Source organism: Salvelinus namaycush, unplaced genomic scaffold (genome assembly GCF_016432855.1).
Source record: "Salvelinus namaycush isolate Seneca unplaced genomic scaffold, SaNama_1.0 Scaffold1357, whole genome shotgun sequence".
NCBI classification, from domain to species: domain Eukaryota; kingdom Metazoa; phylum Chordata; class Actinopteri; order Salmoniformes; family Salmonidae; genus Salvelinus; species Salvelinus namaycush.
In genome coordinates this window covers 5,001-23,092 of record NW_024058072.1, presented here as the reverse complement: position 1 = coordinate 23,092, position 18,092 = coordinate 5,001, and the positions used below count along the sequence as shown (strand labels likewise).

General features: G+C 44.8%; 1 protein-coding gene across 3 annotated transcripts; it reads left to right on the top strand.

Annotated features, from left to right (window-relative positions):
- The first annotated feature begins 4,290 nt into the window (after nt 1–4,290).
- On the top strand, nt 4,291–10,557 carry LOC120036492. Of its 3 annotated transcripts, none has more exons than XM_038982933.1 (4): nt 4,291–5,232; nt 5,969–6,184; nt 7,254–7,319; nt 8,692–10,557. In XM_038982933.1, the coding sequence occupies exon 4, from the start codon at nt 9,331–9,333 to the stop codon at nt 10,420–10,422; it is 1,092 nt and encodes a 363-aa protein (XP_038838861.1). In that variant the 5' UTR covers nt 4,291–5,232; nt 5,969–6,184; nt 7,254–7,319; nt 8,692–9,330; the 3' UTR covers nt 10,423–10,557. The 3 variants fall into 3 exon arrangements, with proteins under 3 accessions (XP_038838861.1, XP_038838862.1, XP_038838860.1); XM_038982934.1 differs by having other exon boundaries at nt 4,295–5,232; XM_038982932.1 differs by lacking the exon at nt 4,291–5,232 and having other exon boundaries at nt 5,240–6,184.
- The last annotated feature ends 7,535 nt before the right edge of the window (nt 10,558–18,092 follow it).

The following is an 18,092-nucleotide window of genomic DNA, read 5'->3' as shown; positions in this document are numbered from 1 at the left end:
CAGATGTTGTATGTAGGGGTATAAATACTTTTTCAAGGGATTACAGGCCTATGGGCCCTGTTTAAAAGTAGTGCACTATATAGGGAATAGGATGTCATTTAGGATGCTTCCCATCCCCTGTCCCTGGCCTTGACTCCAGAATCAAACCATCCATTATTGATTATGTATATGTAGGGATGGACACCTGTTCTGCTCTGCTTCCTTCTCCCTGACAACCACCTGTTCTGCTCTGCTTCCTTCTCCCTGACAACCACCTGTTCTGCTCTGCTTCCTTCTCCCTGACAACCACCCGTTCTGCTCTGCTTCCTTCTCCCTGACAACCACCTGTTCTGCTCTGCTTCCTTCTCCCTGACAACCACCTGTTCTGTTCTGCTTCCTTCTCCCTGACAACCACCTGTTCTGCTCTGCTTCCTTCTCCCTGACAACCACCTGTTCTGCTCTGCTTCCTTCTCCCTGACAACCACCTGTTCTGCTCTGCTTCCTTCTCCCTGACAACCACCTGTTCTGCTCTGCTTCCTTCTCCCTGACAACCACCTGTTCTGCTCTGCTTCCTTCTCCCTGACAACCACCTGTTCTGCTCTGCTTCCTTCTCCCTGACAACCACCTGTTCTGCTCTGCTTCCTTCTCCCTGACAACCACCTGTTCTGCTCTGCTTCCTTCTCCCTGACAACCACCTGTTCTGCTCTGCTTCCTTCTCCCTGACAACCACCTGTTCTGCTCTGCTTCCTTCTCCCTGACAACCACCTGTTCTGCTCTGCTTCCTTCTCCCTGACAACCACCTGTTCTGCTCTGCTTCCTTCTCCCTGACAACCACCTGTTCTGCTCTGCTTCCTTCTCCCTGACAACCACCTGTTCTGCTCTGCTTCCTTCTCCCTGACAACCACATGTTCTGCTCTGCTTCCTTCTCCCTGACAACCACCTGTTCTGCTCTGCTTCCTTCTCCCTGACAACCACCTGTTCTGCTCTGCTTCCTTCTCCCTGACAACCACCTGTTCTGCTCTGCTTCCTTCTCCCTGACAACCACCTGTTCTGCTCTGCTTCCTTCTCCCTGACAACCACCTGTTCTGCTCTGCTTCCTTCTCCCTGACAACCACCTGTTCTGCTCTGCTTCCTTCTCCCTGACAACCACCTGTTCTGCTCTGCTTCCTTCTCCCTGACAACCACCTGTTCTGCTCTGCTTCCTTCTCCCTGACAACCACCTGTTCTGCTCTGCTTCCTTCTCCCTGACAACCACCTGTTCTGCTCTGCTTCCTTCTCCCTGACAACCACCTGTTCTGCTCTGCTTCCTTCTCCCTGACAACCACCTGTTCTGCTCTGCTTCCTTCTCCCTGACAACCACTTGTTCTGCTCTGCTTCCTTCTCCCTGACAACCACCTGTTCTGCTCTGCTTCCTTCTCCCTGACAACCACCTGTTCTGTTCTGCTTCCTTCTCCCTGACAACCACATGTTCTGCTCTGCTTCCTTCTCCCTGACAACCACCTGTTCTGCTCTGCTTCCTTCTCCCTGACAACCACCTGTTCTGCTCTGCTTCCTTCTCCCTGACAACCACCTGTTCTGCTCTGCTTCCTTCTCCCTGACAACCACATGTTCTGCTCTGCTTCCTTCTCCCTGACAACCACCTGTTCTGCTCTGCTTCCTTCTCCCTGACAACCACCTGTTCTGCTCTGCTTCCTTCTCCCTGACAACCACCTGTTCTGTTCTGCTTCCTTCTCCCTGACAACCACATGTTCTGCTCTGCGTCCTTCTCCCTGACAACCACCTGTTCTGCTTCCTTCTCCCTGACAACCACCTGTTCTGCTCTGCTTCCTTCTCCCTGACAACCACCTGTTCTGCTCTGCTTCCTTCTCCCTGACAACCACCTGTTCTGCTCTGCTTCCTTCTCCCTGACAACCACATGTTCTGCTCTGCTTCCTTCTCCCTGACAACCACCTGTTCTGCTCTGCCTCTTTCTCCCTGACAACCACCTGTTCTGCTCTGCTTCCTTCTCCCTGACAACCACATGTTCTGCTCTGCTTCCTTCTCCCTGACAACCACCTGTTCTGTTCTTCTCCTGACAACCACCTGTTCTGCTCTGCTTCCTTCTCCCTGACAACCACCTGTTCTGTTCTTCTCCTGACAACCACCTGTTCTGCTCTGCTTCCTTCTCCCTGACAACCACCTGTTCTGTTCTTCTCCTGACAACCACCCGTTCTGCTCTGCTTCCTTCTCCCTGACAACCACCTGTTCTGTTCTTCTCCTGACAACCACCTGTTCTGCTCTGCTTCCTTCTCCCTGACAACCACCTGTTCTGCTCTGCTTCCTTCTCCCTGACAACCACCTGTTCTGCTCTGCTTCCTTCTCCCTGACAACCACCTGTTCTGCTCTGCTTCCTTCTCCCTGACAACCACCTGTTCTGCTCTGCTTCCTTCTCCCTGACAACCACCTGTTATATTACTGATGAATAGAACTAGACCTGCCTCAGCCTGACATGATCACGGTAGGACAACATTTTATTGTGTAGATTTGTTTAGTTTACTAATATATACTCTCTTCCGTGAGTTATTGTGGTGATTTATCTAATTAGCATTCATGCTACGTCTGGAAATGACCTAGTTTTCTCTAAATGATGTGGGTATGACTGTGATTGGCCAATACTTTCCCGTGTTTTACTTAGAGATGTACTTCCTCCTCTCGGATACAATGGCAGTACAGTTAGCGTTCTTATTTTGTCTGCCACCTGTTAAACAATCTGCAACCAACCCAAGGTCTCACCCCTCCCTGGGTAGACACAGAATTTCCTGTAAGGAACACATCATTCCAGCCTGTCTGAAGATTACTCCATTCTTTCTAACAAGGAACACATAATATTCAGCATTATGATTATAATAAGATTCATTCATCCATACAGTAACATAGTAGTATTCTGTTTAGTTATAATTCATCCATACAGTAACATAGTAGTATTCTGTTTAGTTATAATTCATCCATACAGTAACATAGTAGTATTCTGTTTAGTTATAATTCATCCATACAGTAACATAGTAGTATTCTGTTTAGTTATAATTCATCCATACAGTAACATAGTAGTATTCTGTTTAGTTATAATTCACCCATACAGTAACATAGTAGTTTTCTGTTTAGTTATAATTCATCCATACAGTAACATAGTAGTATTCTGTTTAGTTATAATTCTAAGTCAAATGTATACATATTTTAGTCATTATCCATACAAATCCCGTAACAAGTTTGAAGGTAGTTGAACTTGAAGGTACCTTATCGTTAGCTTAGCACAATGACTGGAACCCTTCAGGATCAGCTAGCCAGCAGGGAAATAGACCTAACTGCCCAAAGCAGGGTGATCAGCACTTTGTGCACCTTGTACCCTGTCATTTTACTATCCGTGAAATTATAATATTTAGATTATAGTTGTTTTAAAAGCAGTTATTTTGGGAACTATTTTCTGTGAACTACGCATTTCATGCATCCGCCGTGACAGTGGGTGCAAGGATAGGCTGTGCACGACCTCTCAAGTCATCACGGCTGGCCAGCTGAGACAGAAATCATTTAAAAAATATATCGTTTTTTTGTAAGTGTCAACTGTAAGTGTTGTTATTGTGAAGTGGCAACGTCTACGAGCAACAACGGCTCAGCCGCAAAGTGGTAGGCCGTACAAGCTCACAGAACGGGACCGCCTAGTGCTGAAGCATGAAGCTCGTAAAAATGGTTTGTCCTCGGTTGCAACACTCACTACAGATTTCCAAACTGCCTCTGGAAGCAACGTCAGCACAATAACTTTTCGTCACGAGTACTGTTCATCGGGAGCTTCATGAGGTTCAATGGGTTTCCATGGCCGAGCAGCCGCACACAAGCCTAAGATCACCATGTGCAATGCCAAGCATCGGCTGGAGCGATGTAAAAAATACAATTTTAAGAAGATCAATTGTAGAAATGGCCGGGGTTTATGACTTTGTGGCTGTGGTAACTAGTGACAGCCGATAGCCAGGGGACCAAACAACGAAGTTGAATTGAATTACTTTATTTTTCCAGAAGGAACTTTAGTTGAGCCTCGCGCTTCAATACTCTTAGTTGTTGCGGAAATATACACTCAGTTGCCCGTTTAGTAGGTACACCCATCTAGAACCGGGTCGTACCCCCCTTTGCCTCCATAACAGGCTGAATTCTTTGGGGGAATGGATTCTACAAGGTGTGGTGTTCAAACGTTGCTCAATTGGTATAAAGGGACCTAACGTGTGTCAGGAAAACATTCCCCACACCATTACACCACGGCCACCAGCCTGTACCGTTGACATCAGGTAGGATGGGGCCATGGACTCATGTTGCTTACGCCAAATCCTGACTTTCATCAGCAACAGGACCTGGGATTTTGTCGGACCACCAGCGATCATACCATGCTCAAAAGTCGCTTAGGTCACTCGTTTTGCCCATTCTAACATTCAATCGAACAGTAACAGGATGCCTGTAACCGAATGCCTCTTTTTACAGTCCTGATTATGTGGTTTTATCTGCGCCGAACTTGGTGCAAAACCACGCCCACGAGTAGCTTAGCAAAAGCCGCGCTGATTGGACAGTTTGTTCTGACGTGCCTCTTCAGGAAGTAAACGCGACAGTTTCGGGTTAGCAATATAGCTGGTATCAAATAAGAAACGTGTGTGAAGAGTAACTCCTAGCGACATCAACAGACTGCCAAGTATTATTGATTTACCTCGCAGACAGTGGACTGAAGATTGTCGACACTGATGGAAGTATTGTCAAGCTATTAGCTAGCAAGTTTACATTCGCAAGTAGCTAGCTAGCTAATCGAGTGTGCTGCTGTGCTGAGACGGACAACCGTCATCATCAACGATATTGCTAACTAACGTTAACCCCAACTAAGGGCTTTCCCGTTGTCACTTGTGCTACCGTCGCTGCTCCAATATGCCTCGTGAGTGCGCTGTTAAAATGTGCGACAACAAACAAAAGACTTGGTCGGCGCTAATGTTTCACCGACTTCCATTGAGTAATCCGGACCGATTGAAACTATGGATGGTTGCTCTGAACAAAGATGCTAATACACCGACCGATGACCTCAGAAAGTTACTAGTGTGCTCGGAACATTTTCTACCGGGGGACTATTATGAGAAGCTGGGACAGGACAGACACAGCAGGATGAGAATCATGAAAAGTTTCCTGAAGGATACGGCGGTGCCGTCAGTGGCCATAAACACCACGCCAGGACAACGTGGAATAATGGCGGTAAGTGTAATCTAACAATATCTGACTGATTGAATAGGGTTATTATTGTTCCTTGATACATGACAAACTAGGGCGTAGATGCTCGAACTACCAATGTAGCTAGCTATCAATCACTGGGTGGGTGGCGAATTGTATTATGGGTAGCGTAGTTTTAGTAGAATATGTTCTATTAACATTAATAAAAGGTGTTCTGTTAACATTTCATAGGGCTGTCACTTTACTGGTGAATGGCCTTCTCAGAGCGAGCACACAAGTACAACACACACACTTTAGCCAAAGATTAGCCAAGTACAACACAATGTCTAAGTCAACTTTGTGCCATTTTCTTGGTGCTTTTATTCATTGTCTTGGGTCAAATACATAATAAAATGTCCACATGCAACATAAAGGAACCGTGACTTGACTGTATAGCGTCAGCTTGCCTTGTAATAGATGACAGCATGCAGTTTATTATAGGGAGAATATCAATTGCAGTTCCTTGACTCCTTGTAGTCGCTCCTCGTCCCCTTCTCAAAACCCATTGGATGAGGTCAGAGGGGCGGGACCTCTCACCATCACATCCAATGGTGTTTGAGAAGGAGAGAGGACGCTAGGAATGGAGGAAATGCAATTGGGGGTTCCCCCATGGTCTTGTTCAAAGCCCAAACTGATCGCATGCCTACACGTGTTCTCCCTTTGTTTACTTCAAATGAACAGCGGCATTTCCTGGTTCCTGTCCCTTTTATTTCTCACCCAGGTTGAGACAGGAGACGTACCTCCAGCTGTAGACGATCCACCAGGGACTGACTCCCTATCTGCTGGAGGGGCGTCTGCTCCAACCCCACAGCATGGAGGGGCAGGTGTTGCTACGGCTACGACGGGGTTCCTCTCCCACCTGGGTCTGCGGCTGACAGAGCCTGCTTCAACCTCTGGAACGTACGTGGCTCTGGTACCCACGTGTACACTTAGTAAGGTAATGTTGGTATTATCATGGGGCTCTACTAGCTGTACACTTAGTAAGGTAATGCTGTTATTCTCATGGTGCTCTACTAGCTGTACACTTAGTAAGGTAATGCTGTTATTATCATGGGGCTCTACTAGCTGTACACTTAGTAAGGTAATGCTGTTATTATCATGGGGCTCTACTAGCTGTACATTTAGTAAGGTAATGCTGGTATTATCATGGTGCTCTACTGGCTGTGCATGGATAGTATGGAAGTAGCCCTGGCTTGTGGGAGCTGAGACTGCTCATAGGAGCAGGAGTCTCCTGTTTCTGTAGTGTGAGACAGCTTGATGTACAGGACACCCACTGGACAGGACACTAGTCTATATCCTGTTTCTGTAGTGAGACAGCTTGATGTACAGGACACCCCCTGGACAGGACACTAGTCTATCTCCTGTTTCTGTAGTGAGACAGTTTGATGTACCAGTACACCCCCTGGACAGGACACTAGTCTATATCCTGTTTCTGTAGTGAGACAGCTTGATGTACCAGGACACCCCCTGGACAGGACACTAGTCTATATCCTGTGTCTGTAGTGAGACAGCTTGATGTACCAGGACACCCCCTGGACAGGACACTAGTCTATATCCTGTTTCTGTAGTGAGGCAGCCTAATGTACCAGGACACCCCCTGGACAGGACACTAGTCTATATCCTGTTTCTGTAGTGAGACAGCTTGATGTACAGGACACCCCCTGGACAGGACACTAGTCTATCTCCTGTTTCTGTAGTGTGACAGCTTGATGTACCAGGACACCCCCTGGACAGGACACTAGTCTATCTCCTGTTTCTCTAGTGAGACAGCTTGATGTACCAGTACACCCCCTGGACAGGACACTAGTCTATATCCTGTTTCTGTAGTGAGACAGCTTGATGTACCAGTACACCTCCTGGACAGGACACTAGTCTATCTCCTGTTTCTGTAGTGAGACAGCTTGATGTACAGGACACCCCCTGGACAGGACACTAGTCTATCAGGGTCTGATAACTTGCAGGTTATTGGCTGGTCTAACATGAATTATTTTGTTTCTGATTTGCAGAACATCCCCTTCACGACTACGACGGGGGGCGCATGCAGAAGGAAAAAAACAAAGACCAACGTTCCTGTGAGTATCTTTCTGGCATTTCCTGTTCCTTCTGTTGATACGGCTTGACCTGTTGGTCCAGACTCATTCTGTTGATACGGCTTGACCTGTTGGTCCAGACTCATTCTGTTGGTCCAGACTCATTCTGTTGGTCCAGACTCATTCTGTTGGTCCAGACTCATTCTGTTGGTCCAGACTCATTCTGTTGATACGGCTTGACCTGTTGGTCCAGACTCATTCTGTTGATACGGCTTGACCTGTTGGTCCAGACTCATTCTGTTGATACGGCTTGACCTGTTGGTCCAGACTCATTCTGTTGATACGGCTTGACCTGTTGGTCCAGACTCATTCTGTTGATACGGCTTGACCTGTTGGTCCAGACTCATTCTGTTGATACGGCTTGACCTGTTGGTCCAGCCTCATTCTGTTGGTCCAGCCTCATTCTGTTGATACGGCTTGACCTGTTGGTCCAGACTCATTCTGTTGGTCCAGACTCATTCTGTTGGTCCAGACTCATTCTGTTGATACGGCTTGACCTGTTGGTCCAGCCTCATTCTGTTGGTCCAGACTCATTCTGTTGATACGGCTTGACCTGTTGGTCCAGACTCATTCTGTTGGTCCAGACTCATTCTGTAGGTCCAGACTCATTCTGTTGGTCCAGACTCATTCTGTTGATACGGCTTGACCTGTTGGTCCAGCCTCATTCTGTTGGTCCAGACTCATTCTGTTGATACGGCTTGACCTGTTGGTCCAGACTCATTCTGTTGATACGGCTTGACCTGTTGGTCCAGCCTCATTCTGTTGGTCCAGCCTCATTCTGTTGGTCCAGACTCATTCTGTTGGTCCAGACTCATTCTGTTGATACGGCTTGACCTGTTGGTCCAGACTCATTCTGTTGATACGGCTTGACCTGTTGGTCCAGACTCATTCTGTTGATACGGCTTGACCTGTTGGTCCAGACTCATTCTGTTGATACGGCTTGACCTGTTGGTCCAGCCTCATTCTGTTGGTCCAGACTCATTCTGTTGATACGGCTTGACCAGTTGGTCCAGACTCATTCTGTTGGTCCAGACTCATTCTGTAGGTCCAGACTCATTCTGTTGGTCCAGACTCATTCTGTAGGTCCAGACTCATTCTGTTGGTCCAGACTCATTCTGTTGGTCCAGACTCATTCTGTTGGTCCAGACTCATTCTGTTGGTCCAGACTCATTCTGTTGGTCCAGACTCATTCTGTTGATTCAGCTTGACCCGTCAACTTGCATGTGAACATCAGGATGGGAAGACTCCAAGCTGTCTTCATCAGAATGAAATCATTTATTCACCAACGTCTTCATCAGAAAGCAGCTTTTCCTACAAATGTTTCTTCTAACATGTTTGTTTTTCTGTCAATCAGGTGGCGCGCAGGAAGAAAGGTCAAATGGACTCAGCCGCTAAGAAGACTTCAGTGAAGGACTGCACCAGTACGACCTCTACTGCTGGTTCCACTGTCTCGCCTTTCACCACCTCCAGCCCCTCCACCTCCAGCCAGGGATCCAGCTCTGACAGTAAGGTGTCAGGAGAACCGGACGGAGAGCCGGACGGAGAAGGAGGATGGAGCGAAAGGAAATGGATCGTGAACGAGTCGAAACTCAAGGAGCTTTTCCAGACGTGTCACCAGTGCGGCGCTGCCTTGCGTAACAGAACGATAACCGCTTTGGGTTACAGCCAAATCAAAGTGACATGGACTTGTCCCGATAAGCACAGAGGAGAGTGGCAGTCGTGTTCCGATGCTTTCGCTATCGGTCACTACCTGCAGATGGTTGGTTACAGAGTGTTGCTAGACTCCATGAATAGTCAGTTTGTAAGTCATGATGACTAAGTATCTACTACAGAATGTCATCTAGTAAATACCAGGGTCGTAGTACCCTCCTATTACCAGACTGATGACAGTCTGTGGAGAAAAACACAATGGAAACTTACAGGACTTCACTGTGGCTGTACCCGGTTGGGGTACTTCACTGTGGCTGTACCGGGTCGGGGTATTGCACTGTGGATGTACCGGGTCGGGGTACTTCACTGTGGATGTACCGGGTCGGGGTACTTCACTGTGGATGTACCGGGTCGGGGTACTTCACTGTGGATGTACCGGGTCGGGGTACTTCACTGTGGATGTACCGGGTCGGGGTACTTCACTGTGGATGTACCGGGTCGGGGTACTTCACTGTGGATGTACCGGGTCGGGGTACTTCACTGTGGATGTACCGGGTCGGGGTACTTCACTGTGGATGTACCGGGTCGGGGTACTTCACTGTGGATGTACCGGGTCGGGGTACTTCACTGTGGATGTACCGGGTCGGGGTATTGCACTGTGGATGTACCGGGTTGGGCTACTTCACTGTGGATGTACCGGGTCGGGGTACTTCGCTGTGGATGTACCGGGTTGGGGTACTTCGCTGTGGATGTACCGGGTCGGGGTACTTCGCTGTGGATGTACCGGGTTGGGGTACTTCGCTGTGGATGTACCGGGTCGGGGTACTTCGCTGTGGATGTACCGGGTTGGGGTACTTCGCTGTGGATGTACCGGGTCGGGGTACTTCGCTGTGGATGTACCGGGTTGGGGTACTTCGCTGTGGATGTACCGGGTTGGGATACTTCGCTGTGGATGTACCGGGTTGGGGTACTTCGCTGTGGATGTACCGGGTCGGGGTACTTCGCTGTGGATGTACCGGGTCGGGGTACGTCGCTGTGGATGTACCGGGTCGGGGTACTGCGCTGTGGATGTACCGGGTCGGGGTACTTCGCTGTGGATGTACCGGGTCGGGGTACTGCGCTGTGGATGTACCGGGTCGGGGTACTGCGCTGTGGATGTACCGGGTCGGGGTACTGCGCTGTGGATGTACCGGGTCGGGGTACTGCGCTGTGGATGTACCGGGTCGGGGTACTGCGCTGTGGATGTACCGGGTCGGGGTACTTCGCTGTGGATGTACCGGGTCGGGGTACTTCGCTGTGGATGTACCGGGTCGGGGTACTTCGCTGTGGATGTACCGGGTCGGGGTACTTCGCTGTGGATGTACCGGGTCGGGGTACTAGTGGATTGTCAGAACCTGAGGCGGTGGGTATGTTCCAAGCTGATATATCTGAATAATATCAGGTCTAACATAAAAATGTTACTGTCATTAATTAGTGACCAGAGCCCTATTCCCAATATAGTGAACTACTAGTGACCAGGGCCCTATTCCCTATATAGTGAACTACTAGTGACCAGGGCCCTATTCCCTATATAGTGAACTACTAGTCACCATAGCCCTATTCCCTATATAGTGAACTACTAGGGACCAGAGCCCTATTCCCTATATAGTGAACTACTAGTGACCAGGGCCCTATTCCCTATAAAGTGAACTACTAGGGACCAGAGCCCTATTCCCTATATAGTGAACTACTAGTGACCATGGCCCTATTCCCTATAAAGTGAACTACTAGTGACCAGAGCCATATTCCCTATATAGTGAACTACTAGTGACCAGAGCCATATTCCCTATATAGTGAACTACTAGTCACCATAGCCCTATTCCCTATATAGTGAACTACTAGGGACCAGAGCCCTATTCCCTATATAGTGAACTACTAGTGACCAGGGCCCTATTCCCTATAAAGTGAACTACTAGTGACCAGAGCCATATTCCCTATATAGTGAACTACTAGTGACCAGAGCCATATTCCCTATATAGTGAACTACTAGTGACCAGATCCCTATTCCCTATATAGTGACCAGAGCCCTATTCCCTATATAGTGAACTACTAGTGACCAGAGCCCTATTCCCTATATAGTGAACTACTAGTGACCAGAGCCCTATTCCCTATATAGTGAACTACTAGTGACCAGAGTCCTATTCCCTATATAGTGAACTACTAGTGACCAGGGCCCTATTCCCTATATAGTGAACTACTAGTGACCAGAGCCCTGGTAAGAAGTATTGCTCTAAATAGGGGATTTGGGAAGCAGGCTATGGACACAAGTCCAGATACCTCACTTCCTGTCCAGCGTGTTTCATTGTCAGCTACTTCCTGTTTATCGACTCATGTACTGTTTTACCCTAGTAAACCCTTCTGATTGGATGATGGTGTGAGGAGAGGAGGAGGGTGGTGGGAGAGATAACTGTTAAGCTATATCTATCCCCAACAGACCACGACCTTCTACTGAGCCCGTCCGCTATGTATTGTAACGTAAACTGAGATTCCTGTCTGAAGGACAGACCGTATTGACTTCTCTCTCCAGGACCCCTCACCTTGGGGAACTTCCCATAACTTACTCAAAGACATTCACTTTTTGGAAGTTGGCCAATAGCTACTTAAGGCCAATAGTTCTAGACCTCGTGGCCAAGAAACCCCTCCTAACTATTCTTCTAGCCCATATTAATAGGTGAGGTTAAAACAAGGTCCCTCAGGAAAAATAAAGGATATTCTATTCTGCTATATTCTACTGTATGTTCTACAGTATTCTACTGTATTATGTTCTACAGTATTCTACTGTATTATGTTCTACAGTATTCTACTGTATTATGTTTTACTGTATTATGTTCTACTGTATTCTGCTATATTCTACTGTATTATGTTCTACTATTTTATGTTCTACTGTATTCTACTATATTATATTCTACTATATTATATTCTACTATATTGTACTATATTTTACTGTACTATATTCTATTCTATTTGGCTTTCTAGTATGTTCGACTCGATTCTACTTTATTGTGCTGTATTCTATTCTACTATATTATACTGTGTTCAATACTACTACATTCTATTGTATTCTATTCTACTATATTATACTGTTACATTCTACTACATTCTATTGTATTATATTCTATTCTACTATATTCTATTCTGCTCTATTCTACTATATTAGACTCTATTCTACTATATTCTATTCTGCTCTATTCTACTATATTAGACTATATTCTACTATATTAGACTCTATTCTACTATATTAGACTCTATTCTACTATGTTAGACTCTATTCTACTATATAAGACTATATTCTACTATATTAGACTCTATTCTACTATATAAGACTATATTCTACTATATTAGACTATATTCTACTATATTAGACTCTATTCTACTATATTAGACTCTATTCTACTATGTTAGACTCTATTCTACTATATTAGACTCTACTCTACTATATTAGACTCTATTCTACTATGTTAGACTCTACTCTTTTCTACTCTATGTATTGTGTCAAACTCCTACTCCTTACAGTACTAACTGTTTAGTCTTTCCTTAGTAAGAGACAGGAAGTAGAGGGGTGACTGACGAGGTGACACCAAACTGTCTGCCCTCCGGGTCAAAATGCTATACGCTCTTAAAGTCCAACCTCAAAACATAAATGGGGAAAAAACAAAACCTATAACACTTATCTAATTGTTTAAATATTCATTATATATTAACAATTCATTCATTAACTGATTCATTGTTTAAATAAAATAAATCTTAGAGTGTTAGTTGTTTATTTAATTCGATATTTGAATAGTGAGTGTTGCAAGACACCTGATTCAGAACGGAATGCTTTGGCCCGCATTGACGTCGGACAGCCACTGGGTGGCACTGTTTCACCATGTAGAACTCCCTGTCCTTCAGTTTCCAATGGACAATCTGGTAATGGACTCCTACTGCAGAGTTAGATAGTACTGCACAGTTAGTACAGACCATCTGGTAATGGATTCCTACTGCAGAGTTAGTTCAGACCATCTGGTAATGGACTCCTACTGCAGAGTTAGATAGTACTGCACAGTTAGTACAGACCATCTGGTAATGGACTCCTACTGCACAGTTAGTTCAGACCATCTGGTAATGGATTCCTACTGCAGAGTTAGTTCAGACCATCTGGTAATGGACTCCTACTGCACAGTTAGTTCAGACCATCTGGTAATGGATTCCTACTGCAGAGTTAGTACAGACCATCTGGTAATGGACTCCTACTGCACAGTTAGTTCAGACCATCTGGTAATGGATTCCTACTGCAGAGTTAGTTCAGACCATCTGGTAATGGACTCCTACTGCAGAGTTAGATAGTACTGCACAGTTAGTACAGACCATCTGGTAATGGACTCCTACTGCACAGTTAGTTCAGACCATCTGGTAATGGATTCCTACTGCAGAGTTAGTTCAGACCATCTGGTAATGGACTCCTACTGCACAGTTAGTTCAGACCATCTGGTAATGGATTCCTACTGCACAGTTAGTTCAGACCATCTGGTAATGGATTCCTACTGCAGAGTTAGTTCAGACCATCTGGTAATGGACTCCTACTGCACAGTTAGTTCAGACCATCTGGTAATGGACTCCTACTGCACAGTTAGTTCAGACCATCTGGTAATGGACTCCTACTGCAGAGTTAGATAGTACTGCACAGTTAGTTCAGACCATCTGGTAATGGACTCCTACTGCACAGTTAGTTCAGACCATCTGGTAATGGACTCCTACTGCAGAGTTAGATAGTACTGCACAGTTAGTTCAGACCATCTGGTAATGGACTCCTACTGCACAGTTAGTTCAGACCATCTGGTAATGGACTCCTACTGCACAGTTAGTACAGACCATCTGGTAATGGACTCCTACTGCACAGTTAGTTCAGACCATCTGGTAATGGACTCCTACTGCACAGTTAGTTCAGACCATCTGGTAATGGACTCCTACTGCAGAGTTAGTTCAGACCATCTGGTAATGGACTCCTACTGCACAGTTAGTTCAGACCATCTGGTAATGGACTCCTACTGCACAGTTAGTTCAGACCATCTGGTAATGGACTCCTACTGCACAGTTAGTTCAGACCATCTGGTAATGGACTCCTACTGCACAGTTAGATCAGACCAACAGACAGGACAATGCTATGTGACTACTGTTGCTGCTGTTATGTCAGAAATTATAATGTCTGGACAACTAGTTGTTCAGAGATAACAGAACATAAACATATCTGTTGTTTAATACAGACGTTGATATTGACCTTTAACCCACGTCGTGGATATGTTTACACCCAACGCTATTTCACTTCTTCCTCTTGCACTTCTGCTTTGCTTCTTCTGAAATGAAAGGCTGCGATGTGCCTCTGGGGCCCTGGTGCAATGTGGGAAGAAGACCTGGTCACAGGGGACAGCTGACTGTGTGGATGACCTACTGTAGGCTAGCTACGTTCTCTCTCTCTGTGTCTCCTATCAGCTCTGTGTTGTCCAGTAAACAGGAAGGAACCCTCCCTGCTCAGAGAGTGAGATATACCCTCCTCATACACACCCAGATCAGCCACTGATCTCCTGATGCCATCTTGGAGGGGGAGGGAGGGGGCGTTCGAGTGGCTCACTTTTGCTGGTCACTGCATTCCAAAGTGTGTTGCATTATGGGGGAAATAATTGTCTGACTTGCGGCTACATAATGACTGCATGCAACTTTACAAAAAACTGTTAAAAACACACAGTATGGAACAGCGGGGACTGAAGCAACACAAACACAGGCACACACACGATAACATACACACGATAACATACGCACGATAACATACGCACGATAACATACACACGATAACATACACATGGATTTAGTACTGTAGATATGTGGTAGTGGTGGAGTAGGGGCCTGAGGGCACACAGTGTGTTGTGAAATCTGTGAATATATTGTAATGTTTTTAAAATTGTATAAACTACCTTCATGTTGCTGGGCCCCAGGAAGAGTAGCTGCTGCCTTGGCAGGAACTAATGGGGATCCATAATAAATACAAAATGTGATGAACATCATGAAGTTTCTGCAGTTGCTCTTCACCAACTTGTATCCTGCAGTCATCGCCTGCATTGTGGGAAGCTCTATTGTCCACCAATCACAAGGGTGTTTTTGTTTGACTCAAGCGAACGTGACTGAAAAAGGAACCAACTTTGTGAGATTCATGTTTACCGTGGACAAATGAATGGAGATTTTAGGCTCTCTCTAACCAATTGATAGTACAATATATTTAAAAAAATATACACTCTTGGCATTTTCTTAGAGTAATGATGGACTGCTGTTTCTCTTTTCTTATTTGAGCTGTTCTTGCCATAATATGGACTTGGTCTTTTACGAAATAGGGCTATCTTCGGTATAACACCCCTACCATGTCACAACACAACTGATTGGCTAAAATGCATTAAGAAAATAAATTCCACAAATTAACTTTTAACAAGGCACACCTGTTAATTGAAATGCATTCCAGGTGACTACCTCATGAAGCTGGTTGAGAGAATGTCAAGAGTGTGCAAAGCTGTCATCAAGGCAAAGGGTGGCTACTTTGAAGAATCTCAAATATAAAATATATGTTGATTTGTTTAATACTCTTTTGGTGTCTACATGATTCCATATGTGTTATTTCAAAGTTTTGATGTCTTCACTATTATTCTACAATGTAGAAAATTGTAAAAATAAAGAAAAATCCTGGAATGAGTAGGTGTGTCCAAACTTTTGACTGGTAGAGTGTTTGAGAGATCACGTTCTACTCACATGTCAGTCTGAGTCTAGACCAATCAGCATCTCAGCCTGAGTCTAGACCAATCAGCATCTCAGCCTGAATCTAGACTAATCAGCATCTCAGCCTGACTCTAGACCAATCAGCATCTCAGCCTGACTCTAGACCAATCAGCAACTCAGCCTGACTCTAGACCAATCAGCAACTCAGCCTGACTCTTACAGACTAATCAGCAACTCAGCCTGACTCTTACAGACTAATCAGCTTTGATAAGTTATTAAATTGTCAACATCGTGTCTCTCGATTTCCAGCCCTTAAGAATAGAATATAGAATTTAATGTATAGAATAGAATGTGTAGAGTGGAATATTTTGAGTAAAATATAAAATGTTTAGAATATAATGTATATCATAAAATATAGCCATGTAATGTAGTCATGTAGCCATGTAGTGTAGTCATGTAGCCATGTAGTGTAGTCATGCAGTGTAGTCATGTAGTGTAGTCATGTAGTGTAGTCATGCAGTGTAGTCATGTAGTGTAGTCATGTAGTGTAGTCATGTAGTGTAGTCATGTAGTGTAGTCATGTAGTGTAGTCATGTAGTGTAGTCATGTAGTGTAGTCATGTAGTGTAGTCATGTAGTGTAGTCATGTAGTGTAGTCATGTAGTGTAGTCATGTAGTGTAGTCATGTAGTGTAGTCATGTAGTGTAGTCAAGTAGCCATGTAGTGTAGTCATGTAGCCATGTAATGTAGTCATGTAGTGTAGTCATGCAGTGTAGTCATGTAGTGTAGTCAAGAATCCATGTAGTGTAGTCATGTAATGTAGTCATGTAGTGTAGTCAAGAATCCATGTAGTGTAGTTATGTAGTGTAGTGTATCCATGTAGTGTAGTCATGTAGTGTAGTCATGTAGTGTAGTCATGTAGTGTAGTAATGTATCCATGTAGTGTAGTCATGTACTGTAGTCATGTAGTGTAGTTATGTAGTGTAGTCATGTAGTGTAGTTATGTAGTCATGTACTGTAGTCATGTAGTGTAGTCATGTAGTGTAGCCAAGTAGTGTAGCCATGTAGTGTAGTCATGTAGTGTAGTCATGTAGTGTAGTAATGTATCCATGTAGTGTAGTCATGTAGTGTAGTCATGTAGTGTAGTCATGTAGTGTAGTCATGTAGTGTAGTAATGTATCCATGTAGTGTAGTCATGTACTGTAGTCATGTAGTGTAGTTATGTAGTGTAGTCATGTAGTGTAGTTATGTAGTCATGTACTGTAGTCATGTAGCGTAGTCATGTACTGTAGTCATGTAGTGTAGTCATGTAGTGTAGTCATGTAGTGTAGTCAAGTAGCCATGTAGTGTAGTCATGTAGTGTAGTCAAGTAGCCATGTAGTGTAGTCATGTAGTGTAGTCATGTAGCCATGTAATGTAGTCATGTAGTGTAGTCATGCAGTGTAGTCATGTAGTGTAGTCAAGAATCCATGTAGTGTAGTCATGTAGTGTAGTCATGTAGTGTAGTCAAGTAGCCATGTAGTGTAGTCATGTAGTGTAGTCAAGTAGCCATGTAGTGTAGTCATGTAGTGTAGTCATGTAGCCATGTAATGTAGTCATGTAGTGTAGTCATGCAGTGTAGTCATGTAGTGTAGTCAAGAATCCATGTAGTGTAGTCATGTAATGTAGTCATGTAGTGTAGTCAAGAATCCATGTAGTGTAGTTATGTAGTGTAGTGTATCCATGTAGTGTAGTCATGTAGTGTAGTCATGTAGTGTAGTCATGTAGTGTAGTAATGTATCCATGTAGTGTAGTCATGTACTGTAGTCATGTAGTGTAGTTATGTAGTGTAGTCATGTAGTGTAGTTATGTAGTCATGTACTGTAGTCATGTAGTGTAGTCATGTAGTGTAGCCAAGTAGTGTAGCCATGTAGTGTAGTCATGTAGTGTAGTCATGTAGTGTAGTAATGTATCCATGTAGTGTAGTCATGTAGTGTAGTCATGTAGTGTAGTCATGTAGTGTAGTCATGTAGTGTAGTAATGTATCCATGTAGTGTAGTCATGTACTGTAGTCATGTAGTGTAGTTATGTAGTGTAGTCATGTAGTGTAGTTATGTAGTCATGTACTGTAGTCATGTAGCGTAGTCATGTACTGTAGTCATGTAGTGTAGTCATGTATCCATGTAGTGTATTCATGTAGTGTAGTCATGTAGTGTAGCCATGTATCCATGTAATGTAGTCATGTAGTGTAGTCATGTAGTGTAGTCATGTATCCATGTAATGTAGTCATGTAGTGTAGTCATGTAGTGTAGTCATGTAGTGTAGTCATGTAGTGTAGTCATGTAGTGTA

Coding starts and splice junctions, on each gene's coding strand:
- LOC120036492 (XM_038982932.1), top strand. CDS start 9,221: ATGACAGTCTGTGGAGAAAAACACAATGGAAACTTACAGGACTTCACT.